Source organism: Oncorhynchus keta, chromosome 1 (genome assembly GCF_023373465.1).
Source record: "Oncorhynchus keta strain PuntledgeMale-10-30-2019 chromosome 1, Oket_V2, whole genome shotgun sequence".
Lineage (NCBI taxonomy): Eukaryota > Metazoa > Chordata > Actinopteri > Salmoniformes > Salmonidae > Oncorhynchus > Oncorhynchus keta.
Genome location: NC_068421.1, coordinates 10,171,202 through 10,190,010, shown reverse-complemented (window position 1 = coordinate 10,190,010; position 18,809 = coordinate 10,171,202). Strand labels below are relative to the sequence as shown.

The 18,809-nt window shown below is 41.8% G+C and overlaps 1 protein-coding gene across 1 annotated transcript in view; it reads right to left on the bottom strand.

The window, feature by feature from the left end:
• The window catches only part of LOC118382731 (neprilysin-like), a 109,966-nt gene extending 92,325 nt beyond the window's left edge, over positions 1-17,641 (bottom strand). The window contains exons 1-2 of the mRNA XM_052496842.1: positions 17,003-17,641; positions 5,852-6,031 (exon numbers count right to left, since the gene is read on the bottom strand). Coding sequence (XP_052352802.1) covers positions 5,852-6,031; positions 17,003-17,045 — 223 coding nt within the window. The 5' untranslated portion in view covers positions 17,046-17,641. The remainder of the gene's footprint in view (positions 1-5,851; positions 6,032-17,002) is intronic.
• Between the last annotated feature and the right edge of the window lie 1,168 nt (positions 17,642-18,809).

Sequence of the window (18,809 nt, the reverse complement as noted above, 5' to 3'; positions counted from 1 at the left end):
AAAATGAGATTAGGTCAAAAAGCAAACTTCTCCTTTAAGCACTCTGAGTGTATATGACATAAACTAGAATGGATCACACTGTCATAACCTTTATTTAACTAGGCAAGTCAGTTAAGAATACATTCCTATTTGCAATGACGGCCTAGGAACAGTGGGTTTACCTGCCTTGTTCAGGGGCAGAAAGACAGATTTCTACCTTGTCAGTTCGGGGATTCGATCTTGCAACCTTTCGGTTACTGGCCCAATGCTCTAATCACTAGGCTACCTGCCGCCCTACTACAGAACGTACATATGCACATCTCCGTGAACTGACTGAAATGTTTGACTTGGTTGAATGAACATTTGGCTCCTGAGAGCACTTGATAGTTTATTTGTAAGGAATGTTTGGCATAATCTCTGTCTAATCCTTGTTGATCTCGCAGGTTGGGGGGAAACCCTACAATAGATGACACAGTAACAACTAACAGATAAACAACCAACACATCCTTCTCAATCCCTTCATCCCTTCTCAATCCCTTCATCCCTTCTCAATCCCTTCATCCCATATCTCTAGACCTCATCTCTTTCATTTGGTCTGCTAATATGCTAATGTTGATCATGATTATCAATTCAAATTGAACACAAATAAGTTGATGTTTTGAACATAAATGAAATGTTGTGTGGGCTCCAGACTTGGGGTAAATATTTACTTTTTCAGGCTGTTTTCTGTCAGACTCAATTCAGATATTTTTCACTAATTGGTATTTTGACTAATCAGCTCTGAAAAAGATCTGATGTGAAAAGATGTGCTGTGATTAATAAAATGACCAATTAGTGTAAAAAATATCAGAATTGGGCTGCCTGTGTAAAAGGTTAGTTCAATCTAGGTTCCTTCGGACATCCCTACCCTAAAGCCTAACCATACACTAAGTATTACACTAAGTATTTTCAATTTCAACTTCAATGGGGTAGAGACGTCCCAAGGAGCCCTGATAGCAAGGACCCTATGTAAAACACAAACAATTTTGTGGCTTAGTGTTTTAATTGCCACAAAGTTGTCACCGCACACAAACACAGTCACTGTGCGGTTCACGTGGTGTAATAAAACAAGCAGCCAGGAGATGGCGCTCAATTACAAAGCGTATACAACAACATTATGCAGCCGTTCCCAAATTAAGATTCGCGACCCCGTGTGGGGTCGTTAGCGTAATATGACAATTGGGGTCATAAGAGAATTTCCAAAATCTCCCCCAACAATAATATACATACATACATACATATATATATAAAATATATATTAAAATAAATTATAATATCGTCTTTGTACCTAAAAATCAATATAATGTGGTTAACCTTAAAAAAAGTAAATGATAATAATTCAAATATAAACTATAAAATTCAACCAGAAAGCTCCCTTAGATTGTGGGAAAAGGTGCTCTCCAAATGGACATTATATATGGGGGCTGAGATTCCCATGCATTGACTTTTGTTTGCTACATGTCGGGGGATGCTATTCACGAGGACAAATTCTTCTGTCTCACAATTCCCGAGCGTAAAACGGCACAGGGGATGTTCAGTATGCTGCATGGATGTATAGACGAAAAACAGAATCCATATGGGGTCGAATGGTGGGCTTTTGCACAGACGGGGCTCCATCTATGACGGGACGGCGGGCAGGCCTCTACACTCTAGTTAGTAATGTGTCTCCCTCTGCCATATAGGCACATTGTGATGATACACCCACTGAGCTATAATGGATACACCGAGAGTAACTGGCGGCAAAAGAACTGAGAGCAGAACTCAGAGATATACTGCAGCAGGTAACTTTGACTCCTGTTTACAAAACTATGAGGAGATGTGGGATCAGAGCATGAAAGTGTTCTTTTTCACACCGAAGCTTGGTGGTTATCGAGGAGGAGTGTTGGCAAGATGTTTTGCATTTATTCATTAACCTTTATTTAACTAGGCAAGTCAGTTAAGAACAAATTATTATTTTCAATGACGGCCTAGGAAATGCCCCTGCTTGTTCAGGGGCAGAACGACAGATTTGTATCTTGTCAGCTCGGGGGTTTGAACTTGCAATCTTCCGGTTACTAGTCCAACACTCTAACCACTAGGCTACCCTGCCGCCTCTACACTCTAACCACTAGGCTACCCTGCCGCCCCAAAAAGAGAGCGGAACAAGACTTGGTTGACTTTCTGTGTCAGAAAATGTGTCTCCTTGCCTGTGTAACAGACATAATCGGTAAACCAAATTAACCGAACGCAAGCATGCAGGGGAAATACAAAAACCTTCTATAGATGAGTGACCGAATCAGTGGATTCAGAGGAAAGAATTCTTATTGGAGAGTCTTTCAAAAGCCAACCATGCCAACCATGCCAACCATGCCAACCATGCCACCCATCCCTCAGCTGTGTGTGCTTCTGACAGAACACAGGATGTGTCCCACACGAGTGATGACTGCTCACCTCTGATGGGTTCTGAGTTCTAAAACTTGAAAATATGAAGTATCCTTAACCATATCACTGAGGGAGAGAGGGGAATGTAGAATGTTTACATTCTGTCAGAATATGTCATTGTTGGACATCAGGGATCCTATGAGTGAGGAATTTGGGGCCGAGATCAGGTCAGATGGAAGTGAGGAAGAACAGATATCATTAAGGTTCTGGATAGTGTTGTGTCTTTACTATCGATTAAATGATATGACATGCTATTTTATTAAATAAATTCTCTGTAATTAATATTACCTTTACTGATTAAACTAATCAAGTAAATGTAATTAACTAGGAAGCCGGGGCAACACGGAAGAATGTTTATAGAGCTGTTGTCTTCCGAATAAACTCTTAAAGATTTGGTAATCTTTTCATCTTTTATATCAATAGCAGTCAATTATTAATCATCACCTTATTCAGTCTCATCTGAACGTCATAAAATTGTTGGTTATCTTCACGAATCCTGGCTAACAAGTTGAATCAGCAATACAGAAATGATTTACTAAATACCTAAATAGTCACACACAATTACATATACACAGGAAGGATCATACATTGATTACTAATGATGTCCTAAAAGAAAACGTCCCAAGCGGACGAAACCGATATGACGGCTGGTTACACAAAGAAAGGGGGTTGGGTTTGAATGAAAGAGCAGGAAGACTGAGGAACAAAAGCATTGGGTCTCTATCGGACCTTATGAAGCTATGCTATTGTAAATACAGAATCTTATGCATCCTAAATAACCTCCCATTCGGAAAAGGAAAATGCAATAAATATATTTCCTCTGAGTTGGGCTTCGATAGATTGGTGGAAGATGGAAGGCTGGGTTGCCAAGCAGAAACTCCCTTGTCCTTTGAAGAATATTTCTGGGCGGATACATTGTAATCTTTTGTCGTGTGGTAGAACGTTGTAGTACCCTGTCTTTCTGAAGAGATTGTCCGTCCTTTCCTAGCCCACGTTTACAGCTGCTGCTGATAACTCCACATCTAGGATGTATCACTTAGGTGAATAAGAGTTCAAAGTTCATACCAAGTTGCCATTCTACAAACTCATGCTATATTCTGGCTGGTATCGTCGAAATTCATCCTTCCTAAACCGGGATCTCGTTATGAATGGTCATCCCAATCGTAATTCCAACTCGGGAACTCAAGCCTCTTTCTAGAGCTCTGTCTTTCCGACCTGAAGATCACTGATGTCATGATTTGACCTCGTATTTTTCCAGAGTTTCCTAGTTGTCTTGAAAGCACCATAAACCTCATGGTACCCTTCTCCAGCTCTGATCTGTGTGAAGCTACATTCAGTGCTCTCGTCTACTTTAAACCAAAAATCCATCCAGGTTAGATGTGACAGCAGGGACCAGGCCTCCTGACTTCGAGACACACCAAGCAACACCCATCTCATTAGTGGTGGTGAGATAAGAGACATAACAGACTGTCATCATAGCCCCCATGTTAAAAGTATGTGGGAGTGATGTGACAGCAGTGATGATTATTATTTGACCATGCTGGTCATTTATGAACATTTGAACATCTTGGCCATGTTCTGTTACAATCTCCACCCGGCACAGCCAGAAGAGGACTGGCCACCCCTCATAGCCTGGTTCCTCTCTACCCGGCACAGCCAGAAGAGGACTGGCCACTCCACATAGCCTGGTTCCTCTCTAGGTTTCTTCCTAGGTTTTGGCCTTTCTAGTGAGTTTTTCCTAGCCACCGTGCTTCTACACCTGCATTGCTTGCTGTTTGGGGTTTTAGGCTGGGTTTCTGTACAGCACTTTGAGATATCAGCTGATGTACGAAGGGCTATATAAATAAAATTTGATTGATTGATTGATTACATTTGGTTATCAATGCAAAACAGGTTGCTTATTTAATGCCAAGCTAAACAAAGACAGCAATCTTGAAATGTAAGTGATTTTGAAGTTGATTAGCTTTCCACATCAGCAAGTAAAATATTCAGATTTATAATGAAATAATATGCCCTGGCAAATATTATTCTACTTGCCAGTGTAACCTGCAACATTATACCAGTTTGATATGCAGCTTGAATATATTCACTCCCATATCAGCTAAAAATACAATCATATCATGTTTTGGTCGAGGAGAAAAAGTCCATATCTCGCAGCTGTTTTTATCAATAGCCTGGAATCACTAGTTTTTACTTCTAAACAAAATATCCTTTTTGGGGAGAATTGTAATAAGGCTGTTTGGTGTATTGTTTGAACAGTCGCTGAGATTATTTTTGGTTGTCAATGCAAAATAGGCTATTTTGATGCATAACCTTTAGCCTATAGATTCAGATCAATGAACGATGCGAGCTTCATTGCCTACACAACACTGCCCCCCCCCCCCGTCCATCCGTCCGTCTGTCCATCCGTCCGTCCGTCCGTCCGTCCGTCTATGTCATGGAATGATACGTCGCGTTATAATTTCCATGTGACACGGGAGTACGTCAAACGTGTCGGAGCACCCCACAGTACAAAGGAACCGTCCCTCTTGTGATGAAACAAACGACGCTACGCTCTGAATCGTCCATCACCATAAGGTTTAAATTAGCATTAAGTAGACCTTCTGCCATAGAGCCTACAGTACATCAATCATAGCTCCTGGAATCTCTGATCACCAAAGGGCCATAGAGGGAAGTCTCTATGGACTGAAATTGAACTTTATACTCAGCAATAAAAACCTTTACAAACTTGGCCATTAATCAAATCAAATTGTATTGGTCACATGCGCCGAATACAACAGTGAAATGCTTCCCAAAGGCCCTTTCCATGCCATGTCCCCCGGTACTGACCCTCCAAAAACAACACTCACGAGTCCTCTAGCAACCTGTTGAAAGCCCTGTTCCTTTAGTGGAGTGGGTTTCAGTTTTCAGACCACTAAACACGCTTCAACGCTCCCCTTGAGCTGACAAACGTTAACGGGGGGTCACTCTGCAGCTTGAACAATAACAACGGCGGTGACTGACACTGTTTGGGTAAACAGCTGTGGGAGCTGGAGAAATGTAACCACTCTCAGAGTTATGGATGCAATGACTGACCATCCATGGTATCAAAATTATTTTTTAAACCATGTTTTGAGGCTATTCAGTGTTTGCAATTTGAAAATGTTTCATAAAAAAAACATCTTATCTTTTGAGTTCCGATGAGGAACGACAGTTGACCTAAGCTTGTGAGGCATCTATAAGTTATATTCTTCAATAATCAATGGGGCAGAACGACAGATTTTCACCTTGTCAGCTCGGGGGTTCCAATCTTGCATCCTTAACGTTTTAAAACTTCCTTTCATTTGTCTGACTGACTGTCTAAATGATTGATTCATTGATTCCTTGCTTGAGTGATTGAAATATTGATTGCTCTACGAGTTTCTCCACTCACCGCTGTCAGTCCGTTGTGTGGCGAAGAGGACGATGAGGGCCACTATGACGATGAAGAGGAGGGAGACGATGGTGAGCAGGCCAATCTCCAGAGAGGTCCAGTGGGGCTTCTTAGCCGACTTTGGGGGGACGGTCTCCACCATGCTCAACACTCCTTCAGCTGCTGGCTGTAACGACTCACCTGAAGGGGAGGGAGGGAAGGGGAAGCGGAAGGAGGGGAGGGAGGGAAGAGACAAGGAAGGTTTAAAATCTGAAATAATCTCCTTGAAGAATATAAACCAACTAAACATGATATCTCAGTGAAAGATGTGGCAACAACACAGCTGTAAAACTAAAAGAACAACCTCAACACCATGAGAAAGAATAGCCCTCAACACCATGAGAAAGAACAACCCTCAACACCATGAGAAAGAATAGCCCTCAACACCATGATAAAGAACAACCCTCAACACCATGATAAAGGACAACCCTCAACACCATGATAAAGAACAACCCTCAACACCATGATAAAGAACAACCCTCAACACCATGATAAAGAACAACCCTCAACACCATGATAAAGAACAACCCTCCTCAACACCATGATAAAGGACAACCCTCAACACCATGATAAAGAACAACCCTCCTCAACACCATGATAAAGAACAACCCTCAACACCATGATAAAGAACAACCCTCCTCAACACCATGATAAAGAACAACCCTCCTCAACACCATGATAAAGAACAACCCTCCTCAACACCATGATAAAGAACAACCCTCAACACCATGATAAAGAACAACCCTCCTCAACACCATGATAAAGAACAACCCTCAACACCATGATAAAGAACAACCCTCAACACCATGATAAAGAACAACCTCAACACCATGATAAAGGACAACCCTCAACACCATGATAAAGAACAACCCTCAACACCATGATAAAGAACAACCCTCAACACCATGATAAAGAACAACCCTCAACACCATGATAAAGAACAACCCTCAACACCATGATAAAGAACAACCCTCAACACCATGATAAAGAACAACCCTCAACACCATGATAAAGAACAACCTCAACACCATGATAAAGAACAACCCTCAACACCATGATAAAGAACAACCCTCCCCAACACCATGATAAAGAACAACCCTCCTCAACACCATGATAAAGAACAACCCTCAACACCATGATAAAGAACAACCCTCAACACCATGATAAAGGACAACCCTCAACACCATGATAAAGAACAACCCTCAACACCATGATAAAGAACAACCCTCAACACCATGATAAAGAACAACCTCAACACCATGATAAAGAACAACCCTCCCCAACACCATGATAAAGAACAACCCTCAACACCATGATAAAGATCAACCCTCAACACCATGATAAAGAACAACCTCAACACCATGATAAAGAACAACCCTCCTCAACACCATGATAAAGAACAACCCTCCCCAACACCATGATAAAGAACAACCCTCCCCAACACCATGATAAAGAACAACCCTCAACACCATGATAAAGAACAACCCTCAACACCATGATAAAGAACAACCCTCAACACCATGATAAAGGACAACCCTCCTCAACACCATGATAAAGAACAACCCTCAACACCATGATAAAGAACAACCCTCCTCAACACCATGATAAAGAACAACCCTCCTCAACACCATGATAAAGAACAACCCTCCCCAACACCATGATAAAGAACAACCCTCCCCAACACCATGATAAAGAACAACCCTCCCCAACACCATGATAAAGTACAACCCTCAACACCATGATAAAGGACAACCCTCAACACCATGATAAAGGACAACCCTCAACACCATGATAAAGAACAACCTCAACACCATGATAAAGAACAACCTTCCCCAACACCATGATAAAGAACAACCCTCCCCAACACCATGATAAAGAACAACCCTCAACACCATGATAAAGAACAACCCTCCCCAACACCATGATAAAGAACAACCCTCAACACCATGATAAAGAACAACCCTCAACACCATGATAAAGAACAACCCTCCCCAACACCATGATAAAGAACAACCCTCCTCAACACCATGATAAAGAACAACCCTCAACACCATGATAAAGAACAACCCTCAACACCATGATAAAGGACAACCCTCAACACCATGATAAAGAACAACCCTCAACACCATGATAAAGAACAACCCTCAACACCATGATAAAGGACAACCCTCAACACCATGATAAAGAACAACCCTCCTCAACACCATGATAAAGAACAACCCTCCCCAACACCATGATAAAGAACAACCCTCCCCAACACCATGATAAAGAACAACCCTCAACACCATGATAAAGAACAGCCCTCAACACCATGATAAAGAACAACCCTCAACACCATGATAAAGGACCACCTCAACACCATGATAAAGAACAACCCTCAACACCATGATAAAGAACAACCCTCAACACCATGATAAAGAACAACCCTCAACACCATGATAAAGAACAACCCTCCCCAACACCATGATAAAGAACAACCCTCCTCAACACCATGATAAAGAACAACCCTCCTCAACACCATGATAAAGAACAACCCTCCTCAACACCATGATAAAGAACAACCCTCAACACCATGATAAAGAACAACCCTCCTCAACACCATGATAAAGAACAACCCTCCTCAACACCATGATAAAGAACAACCCTCCTCAACACCATGATAAAGAACAACCTCAACACCATGATAAAGAACAACCCTCCTCAACACCATGATAAAGAACAACCCTCAACACCATGATAAAGAACAACCTCAACACCATGATAAAGAACAACCCTCCTCAACACCATGATAAAGAACAACCCTCCCCAACACCATGATAAAGAACAACCCTCCTCAACACCATGATAAAGAACAACCCTCAACACCATGATAAAGAACAACCCTCAACACCATGATAAAGGACAACCCTCAACACCATGATAAAGAACAACCCTCCTCAACACCATGATAAAGAACAACCCTCCCCAACACCATGATAAAGAACAACCCTCCCCAACACCATGATAAAGAACAACCCTCAACACCATGATAAAGAACAACCCTCAACACCATGATAAAGAACAACCCTCAACACCATGATAAAGAACAACCCTCAACACCATGATAAAGAACAACCCTCAACACCATGATAAAGAAGAACCCTCCTCAACACCATGATAAAGAACAACCCTCCTCAACACCATGATAAAGAACAACCCTCCTCAACACCATGATAAAGAACAACCCTCCTCAACACCATGATAAAGAACAACCCTCCTCAACACCATGATAAAGAACAACCTCAACACCATGATAAAGAACAACCCTCAACACCATGATAAAGGACAACCCTCCCCAACACCATGATAAAGAACAACCCTCCTCAACACCATGATAAAGGACAACCCTCAACACCATGATAAAGGACAACCCTCAACACCATGATAAAGGACAACCCTCAACACCATGATAAAGAACAACCCTCAACACCATGATAAAGAACAACCCTCAACACCATGATAAAGAACAACCTCAACACCATGATAAAGAACAACCCTCCTCAACACCATGATAAAGAACAACCCTCCTCAACACCATGATAAAGAACAACCTCAACACCATGATAAAGAACAACCCTCAACACCATGATAAAGAACAACCTCAACACCATGATAAAGAACAACCCTCAACACCATGATAAAGGACAACCCTCAACACCATGATAAAGAACAACCCTCCTCAACACCATGATAAAGAACAACCCTCCCCAACACCATGATAAAGAACAACCCTCCCCAACACCATGATAAAGAACAACCCTCCTCAACACCATGATAAAGAACAACCCTCAACACCATGATAAAGAACAGCCCTCAACACCATGATAAAGAACAACCCTCAACACCATGATAAAGGACAACCCTCAACACCATGATAAAGAACAACCCTCAACACCATGATAAAGAACAACCCTCAACACCATGATAAAGAACAACCCTCAACACCATGATAAAGAACAACCCTCAACACCATGATAAAGAACAACCCTCCTCAACACCATGATAAAGAACAACCCTCAACACCATGATAAAGGACAACCCTCAACACCATGATAAAGAACAACCCTCAACACCATGATAAAGGACAACCCTCCTCAACACCATGATAAAGGACAACCCTCCTCAACACCATGATAAAGAACAACCCTCCCCAACACCATGATAAAGAACAACCCTCCCCAACACCATGATAAAGAACAACCCTCCCCAACACCATGATAAAGAACAACCCTCAACACCATGATAAAGAACAACCCTCAACACCATGATAAAGAACAACCCTCAACACCATGATAAAGAACAACCCTCAACACCATGATAAAGGACAACCCTCAACACCATGATAAAGGACAACCCTCAACACCATGATAAAGAACAACCCTCAACACCATGATAAAGAATAGCCCTCAACACCATGATAAAGAACAACCCTCCTCAACACCATGATAAAGAACAACCCTCAACACCATGATAAAGAACAATACAGGACTTGTGGAATATAAAAATACTTGCTTAATATATGTTTTGCAGAGTCTTAAAAAGCTTTGCAAATGTAACTTATTTAAATGTGAAAACTGAAAAGGTCTATTCATTCCTTTTCCATCTTAGTAGACGCTCTTATCCAGAGCAACTTACAGTAATGAATCCATACATACATTCTATACTTTTTCGTACTGGGTCACCGTCGGAATCAAACCCACAACCCTAAGTATTTCAAGTGCCATGATCTAACTGAGACACATCATCACAAACCACTTGATGTCTCCATGTACTCAATTACTGTATTTTACATTGTTATATCGTCATGGTGATAGAAAGTCTATAGGTACAAACCTAGATGGCCAGCCTATGTACAATACAGTAAGTGGTTTGTAAAGTAAGTGGTTTGGTTTAAGTGGTTTGTAAGAATGGTAAACTAATGCTGCACAGAAATAGGTTGTATTCCATGTTATTTGATCAAGAAAAAGTATTTAACCTGTTACTCCTACCCCCTACTTTTCGAACATTCTGTTAAAAATCGCGCAACATTTCAGCGCCCTGCTGCTCATGCCAGGAATATAGTATATGCATATGATTAGTATGTGTGGATAGAAAACACTCAGACGTTTATAAAACTGGTTAAATCATGGCTGTGACTATAACAGAACGTGCGTTTCATCGAAAAGCGCAGGAAAATCTGATCACTGAAAATTGGAAAATATATCAATGCGCCACTTGCATGAATTGTCTATGGGAAAGCAAATTACCTGGAGCCGAGATTGCAATTCCTACAGCTTCCACACGATGTCAACAGTCTTGTCATTTGCCTAGGCTTTGTTTCTTGGTCAAACAAAGAAGAGACAGCCGATGTCTTCAGGTCTCGGACCGGATATTTTGGTTGAGATTTACCCGGACATTATTTCCAGACGTACCCCTATAGAATATACATCACCTCGTGATCAATTTGATCGCTTATTAAGGTTTACTAATACCTAAAGTTGCATTACAAAAGTATTTCGAAGTGTTTTGTGAAAGTTTATCGTCAACTTTTTTCATTTAAAAAAATTCCGTTACGTTATAAGACGCAATTTTTTTTCGTTTATCACACAGTCTTCATAGATCGATATCTAGGCTATATATGGACCGACTTAATCGAAAAAAAGACCCAATAGTGATTATGGGACATCTAGGAGTGCCAACAAAGAAGATGGTCAAAGGTAATGAATGTTTTATATTTTATTTGTGCGGTTTGTGTAGCGCCGACTATGCTAATTATTTTGTTTACGTCCCCTGCGGGTCTTTTGGGGTGTTACATGCTATCATATAATAGCTTCTCATGCTTTCGCCGAAAAGCATTTTAAAAATCTGACTTGTTGCCTGGATTCACAACGAGTGTAGCTTTAATTCAATACCCTGCATGTGTATTTTAATGAACGTTTGAGTTTTAACTAGTACTATTAGCATTTAGCGTAGCGCATTTGCATTTCCAGATGTCTAGATGGGACGCCTGCGTGTCAGGTTAATTGAATGTAAATGTTTGAGGACACGATTTTGTTCTTTCTGGATTCCATTAGAGATGACATCACAGAGAAAGAGACAGGGTTTTGTTCTTTCTGGATTCCATTAGAGATGACATCACAGAGAAAGAGACAGGGTTTTGTTCTTTCTGGATTCCATTAGAGATGACATCACAGAGAAAGATGATTGATTGTTGATTTCAAAAAAGCCTTAGACTCAATCTGGCATGAGGGTCTGCTATACAAACTGATGGAAGGTGGTGTTGGGGGTAAAACATATGACATTATAAAATCCATGTACACAAACAACAAGTGTGCGGTTAAAATTGGCAAAAAACACACACATTTCTTCACACAGGGTCGTGGGGTTAGACAGGGATGCAGCTTAAGCCCCACCCTCTTCAACATATATATCAACGAATTGGCGCGGGCACTAGAAAAGTGTGCAGCACCCGGCCTCCCCTGCTAGAATCCGAAGTCAAATGTCTGCTGTTTGCTGATGATCTGGTGCTTCTGTCACCAACCAAGGAGGGCCTACAGCAGCACCTAGATCTTATGCACAGATTCTGTCAGACCTGGGCCCTGACAGTAAATCTCAGTAAGACCAAAATAATGGTGTTCCAAAAAGGTCCAGTCACCAGGACCACAAATTCAAATTACATCTAGACACTGTTGCCCTAGAGCACACAAAAAACTATACATACCTTGGCCTAAACATCAGCGCCACAGGTAACTTCCACAAAGCTGTGAACGATCTGAGAGACAAGGCAAGAAGGGCATTCTATGCCATCAAAAGAAACATACATTTCAACATACCAATTAGGATTTGGCAAAAATACTTGAATCAGTCATAGAGCCCATTGCCCTTTATGGTTGTGAGGTCTGGGGTCCGCTCACCAACCAAGACTTCACAAAATGGGACAAACACCAAATTGAGACTCTGCACGCAGAATTCTGCAAAAATATCCTCCGTGTGCAACGTAAAACACCAAATAATGAATGCAGAGCAGAATTAGGCCGATACCCACTAATTATCAAAATCCAGAAAAGAGCCATTAAATTCTACAACCACCTAAAAGGAAGCGATTCACAAACCTTCCATAACAAAGCCATCACCTACAGAGAGATGAACCTGGAGAAGAGTCCCCTAAGCAAGCTGGTCCCCTGGGGCTCTGTTCACAAACACAAACACACCCTACAGAGCCTCAGGACAACAGCACAATTAGACCCAACCAAATCATGAGAAAACAAAAAGATAATTACTTAACACATTGGAAAGAATTAACAAAAAAACAGAGCAAACTAGAATGCTATTTGGCCCTACACAGAGAGTACACTGCGGCAGAATACCTGACCACTGTGACTGACCCAAAATTAAGGAAAGCTTTGACTATGTACAGACTCAGTGAGCATAGCCTTGCTATTGAGAAAGGCCGCCGTAGGCAGACATGGCTCTCAAGAGAAGACAGGCTATGTGCTCACTGCCCACAAAATGAGGTGGAAACTGAGCTGCACTTCCTAACCTCCTGCCCAATGTATGACCATATTAGAGACATATTTCCCCAGATTACACAGATCCACAAAGAATTCGAAAACAAATCCAATTTTGAAAAACTCCCATATCTACCGGGTGAAATTCCACAGTGTGCCATCACAGCAGCAAGATTTGTGACCTGTTGCCACGAGAAAGGGCAACCAGTGAAGAACAAACACCATTGTAAATACAACCCATATTTATGCTTATTTATTTTATCTTGTGTCCTTTAACTATTTGTACATTGTGTATATATATATATATATATAATATGACATTTGTAATGTCTTTACTGTTTTTAAACTTCTGTATGTGTAATGTTTACTGTTAATTTTTGTTGTTTTTCACTTTATATATTCACTTTGTATGTTGTCTACCTCACTTGCTTTGGCAATGTTAACACATGTTTTCCATGTCATTAAAGCCCTTGAATTGAATTGAATTGAAAGAGACAGGGCAACCATTCTTACAATTACAACAATGGAACCCTGCAAGATTCTGTTCTTAATTATACAACTACATGTTTTGCCAAAGTGGAGATGCTGAATGTTACAGTAGTGATACAATAGTACACTATGAAAGGCCCAGTGGTCTACTTTTGTGAGAAAAAAAAGTTTAAAAAAAAAGATATATATATTTTGAAAAACATTCTGAATATTTTTTGTAATTATTCTGCTTTTCCAGGGTTGCTGCAGCACCATCAGAACCCTTACCTCCCGCGGCTATGATGTAGCATTTACGATTGAGACACTGTGTCCTCTTACTGTAGGAGTGAGACACTGTGTCCTCTTACTGTAGGAGTGAGACACTGTGTCCTCTTACTGTAGGAGTGAGACACTGTGTCCTCTTACTGTAGGAGTGAGACACTGTGTCCTCTTACTGTAGGAGTGAGACACTGTGTCCTCTTACTGTAGGAGTGAGACACTGTGTCCTCTTACTGTAGGAGTGAGACACTGTGTCCGCTTACTGTAGGAGTGAGACACTGTGTCCTCTTACTGTAGGAGTGAGACACTGTGTCCTCTTACTGTAGGAGTGAGACACTGTGTCCTCTTACTGTAGGAGTGAGACACTGTGTCCTCTTACTGTAGGAGTGAGACACTGTGTCCGCTTACTGTAGGAGTGAGACACTGTGTCCGCTTACTGTAGGAGTGAGACACTGTGTCCGCTCTGTAGGAGTGAGACACTGTGTCCTCTTACTGTTGAGTGAGACACTGTGTCCTCTTACTGTAGGAGTGAGACACTGTGTCCGCTTACTGTAGGAGTGAGACACTGTGTCCTCTTACTGTAGGAGTGAGACACTGTGTCCGCTTACTGTAGGAGTGAGACACTGTGTCCGCTTACTGTAGGAGTGAGACACTGTGTCCGCTTACTGTAGGAGTGAGACACTGTGTCCTCTTACTGTAGGAGTGAGACACTGTGTCCTCTTACTGTAGGAGTGAGACACTGTGTCCTCTTACTGTAGGAGTGAGACACTGTGTCCGCTTACTGTAGGAGTGAGACACTGTGTCCGCTTACTGTAGGAGTGAGACACTGTGTCCTCTTACTGTAGGAGTGAGACACTGTGTCCGCTTACTGTAGGAGTGAGACACTGTGTCCTCTTACTGTAGGAGTGAGACACTGTGTCCTCTTACTGTAGGAGTGAGACACTGTGTCCTCTTACTGTAGGAGTGAGACACTGTGTCCGCTTACTGTAGGAGTGAGACACTGTGTCCGCTTACTGTAGGAGTGAGACACTGTGTCCTCTTACTGTAGGAGTGAGACACTGTGTCCTCTTACTGTAGGAGTGAGACACTGTGTCCTCTTACTGTAGGAGTGAGACACTGTGTCCGCTTACTGTAGGAGTGAGACACTGTGTCCTCTTACTGTAGGAGTGAGACACTGTGTCCTCTTACTGTAGGAGTGAGACACTGTGTCCTCTTACTGTAGGAGTGAGACACTGTGTCCTCTTACTGTAGGAGTGAGACACTGTGTCCTCTTACTGTAGGAGTGAGACACTGTGTCCTCTTACTGTAGGAGTGAGACACCGTGTCCTCTTACTGTAGGAGTGAGACACTGTGTCCTCTTACTGTAGGATTGAGACACTGTGTCCTCTTACTGTAGGATTGAGACACTGTGTCCTCTTACTGTAGGAGTGAGACACTGTGTCCTCTTTATGTAGGATTGAGACACTGTGTCCTCTTACTGTAGGAGTGAGACACTGTGTCCGCTTACTGTAGGAGTGAGACACTGTGTCCTCTTACTGTAGGAGTGAGACACTGTGTCCTCTTACTGTAGGAGTGAGACACTGTGTCCGCTTACTGTAGAAGTGAGACACTGACATCTTACTGTAGAAGTGAGACACTGTGACATCTTACTGTAGAAGTGAGACACTGTGACCTCTACTGTAGGGGTTAGACACTGTGACCTCTACTGCAGGGCATGAGTTGTAGGTGGCACTTACAGTAGGCATATGCCTCTCACACATAAGAATACACACACACACTGTCTCAAACATATTGTCTCACACACATGTCTGTTTATGTGTGATGCATGGGGGCTCCAGATGGGTTTAAGACTACACACACACACACACGCACACACACACACACACACACACACACACACACACACACACACACACACACACACACACACACACACGCTATTTGTTTATGATCATTTTCTGTTAATCTGATTAATCTGAAACATCACAATCCCCCTGAGACTTCACAAACAACTTCAAAATTAAATTCATGTTTCGCTTTAACCCCCCACACACACACACACACACACACACACACACACACACCTTAAAACTTAAGCCTATTTCCTTAAATTATGGTTCCACTGAGACATTATTGTTAAATTTACAAATGTCTAGATGATAAAACGTTTCTACGACTGAAACGCAACGGGATAAACACTTGAATATCACGTAGCCTATCAGTAGGCTCTATTTCTCAGAACCATTACAATGGAGAGCAGCACATATATTCATGACTGTCCCCAACACAACACCACTTCAAACGGTATTTTAGTTACAGAAACGTCAGAGCTGACTGGGGTCAGATATGTCCACATACTTTGACAAAGATCCATCCCCAAACACATTCTAGTCTTATCGAAAGTATGTGCAAAGTGGAAGCTAGTAATATAAAACATGTTATTATAGTGCGCAAAAACAATATGTCTAAAATGATGACATCTATAAAACGCATGATCATATCTGGCAGAGAGACACTGAATGACCAAGAAGGAAATGGAGCTGAGTACACATAGGACAATAAATTAATTATATAATTATATAATATTTCCTAACTGTTGCACATCAAATAAGAGCAAAGAAAACTCCGTTGGGGTGACATGGTGATCAACCGGTGAATGCCACTTGTCACACACACACACACACACACACACACAGACACACACAGACACAGACACAGACACAGACACAGACACAGACACAGACACAGACACAGACAGACAGACAGACAGAGAGAGAGAGAGAGACCAAACATCACAGAGCAATATTTAGAACAGTTTTGGCACGGGTAACTGACTTACCAGGTGTCTCTGGAAATTTTCGATCGATGATGTATATGGGCATTACATCCACCAATCAAACGTCCGTCAAAGGTCAATCAGATGCGTGGAGAGAATACGACCTGGAAATCGATATTGGTGAGAATGTGGAATACCTATTTAGTTGAGTTTATTAGGATCCCCATTAGCTACAGCATATGCAGCAACTACTCTTCATTTCTTGATGTATTTTCGTGGGTTTCAAGCACAACCCGCCTCTCTCTTCCCTTGTTGGCACAGAACGAGCACACAAGCTTATCTCGCCTACCTGTTAACGCCACGAGCCTACAACATCCCCCAGCCAGAGTCCAAGACAGTTGTATTTATATCTATATTGAACGGACGCTTGAGCGAGAAATGTAGGATAGATCAACGGAAAACTCTAATGACCGGCATGTGAACGTGTGACCTGGCAGTGAAGTTCCCCTGTTACCGGTTACCGATACGTTGCCTCTCTAAAAGGCGGCGTTGAGAAGTGAGCCTGTTAACGAAGCTCGAGCTGCGAGCAGATGAGTAGCGCGCCACCAAGTCGCTCCTAAATAGCTGGGGAGAGCGGTTTTCGCCTGGAGCGAATGGCCTGCCTATACCGCGGGTCGGTCAGACATGCTTGATGATGGTTGATTCTTGCCTATGATGATGAATGTATTGCATGTTCAAACTCCCTCATCTCAAGTGTAAGTTGCAACAAACCCTGGGTCAGGGCCAGGCTCAAATTGTATATTGCGCAATGATCTTCTTCCTCTTTGAGGCCTATACTGCCTGGTCTTTAGAACAGAACAATCACAGACTTCACACAATAGTTTACACATGCAGACATGAATTTAATCGAGGAATGACAAAATTGTCACACTGGACACAGCCCACTTTTAAAACCAAATGTCTGCACAATATACACAAGTCTGAGCTACTATTTGTTAGTTGATAGCAGTTGATATTTTATCTTAGTGATCTTAGTGATACTGTGCCTCTCTTAAAAAACACTATAGTTTTGGCAAGTCGGTTAGGACATCTAGTCATTTTTCCATCAATTGCTTACAGACAGATTATTTAGCTTGTAAGTCACTGTATCACAACTCCAGTGATTCAGAAGTTGGAAGTTTACATACATATACACACCTTAGACAAATACATTTAAACTCAGTTTTTCACAATTCCTCACATTTAATCTTAGTAAGAATTCCCTATTTTATGGCAGTTAGTATCACCAATTTATTTTAAGAATGTGAAATGTCAGAATAATAGTAGAGAATGATTTATTTCAGCTTTTATTTCTTTCATCACATTCCCAGTGTGTCAGAAGTGTACATACACTGAATTAGTATTTGCTAGCATTGCTTTTAAATTGTTTAACGTTTCAGGTAGCCTTCCACAAGCTTCCCACAATAAGTTGGGTGAATTTTGGCCCATTCCCCCTGACAGAGCTGGTGTAACTGAGTCAGGTTTATAGGCCTCCTTGCTCGCACACGCTTTTTCAGTTCTGCCCACACATTTTCTATGGGATTGAGGTCAGGGCTTTGTGATGGCGACTCCAATACCTTGACTTTGTTGTCCTTAAGCCATTTTGCTACAACTTTGGAAGTATGCTTGAGGTCATTGTCCATTTGGAAGATCCATTTGCGACCAAGCTTTAACTTCCTGGCTGATCTTGAGATGTTGCTTCAATATATCCACCTAATTTTCCCATCCTCATGATGCCATCTATTTTGTGAAATGCACCAATCCCTCCTGCAGCAAAGCACCCCCACAACATGATGCTGCCACCCCTGTGCTTCACGGTTGGGATGGTGTT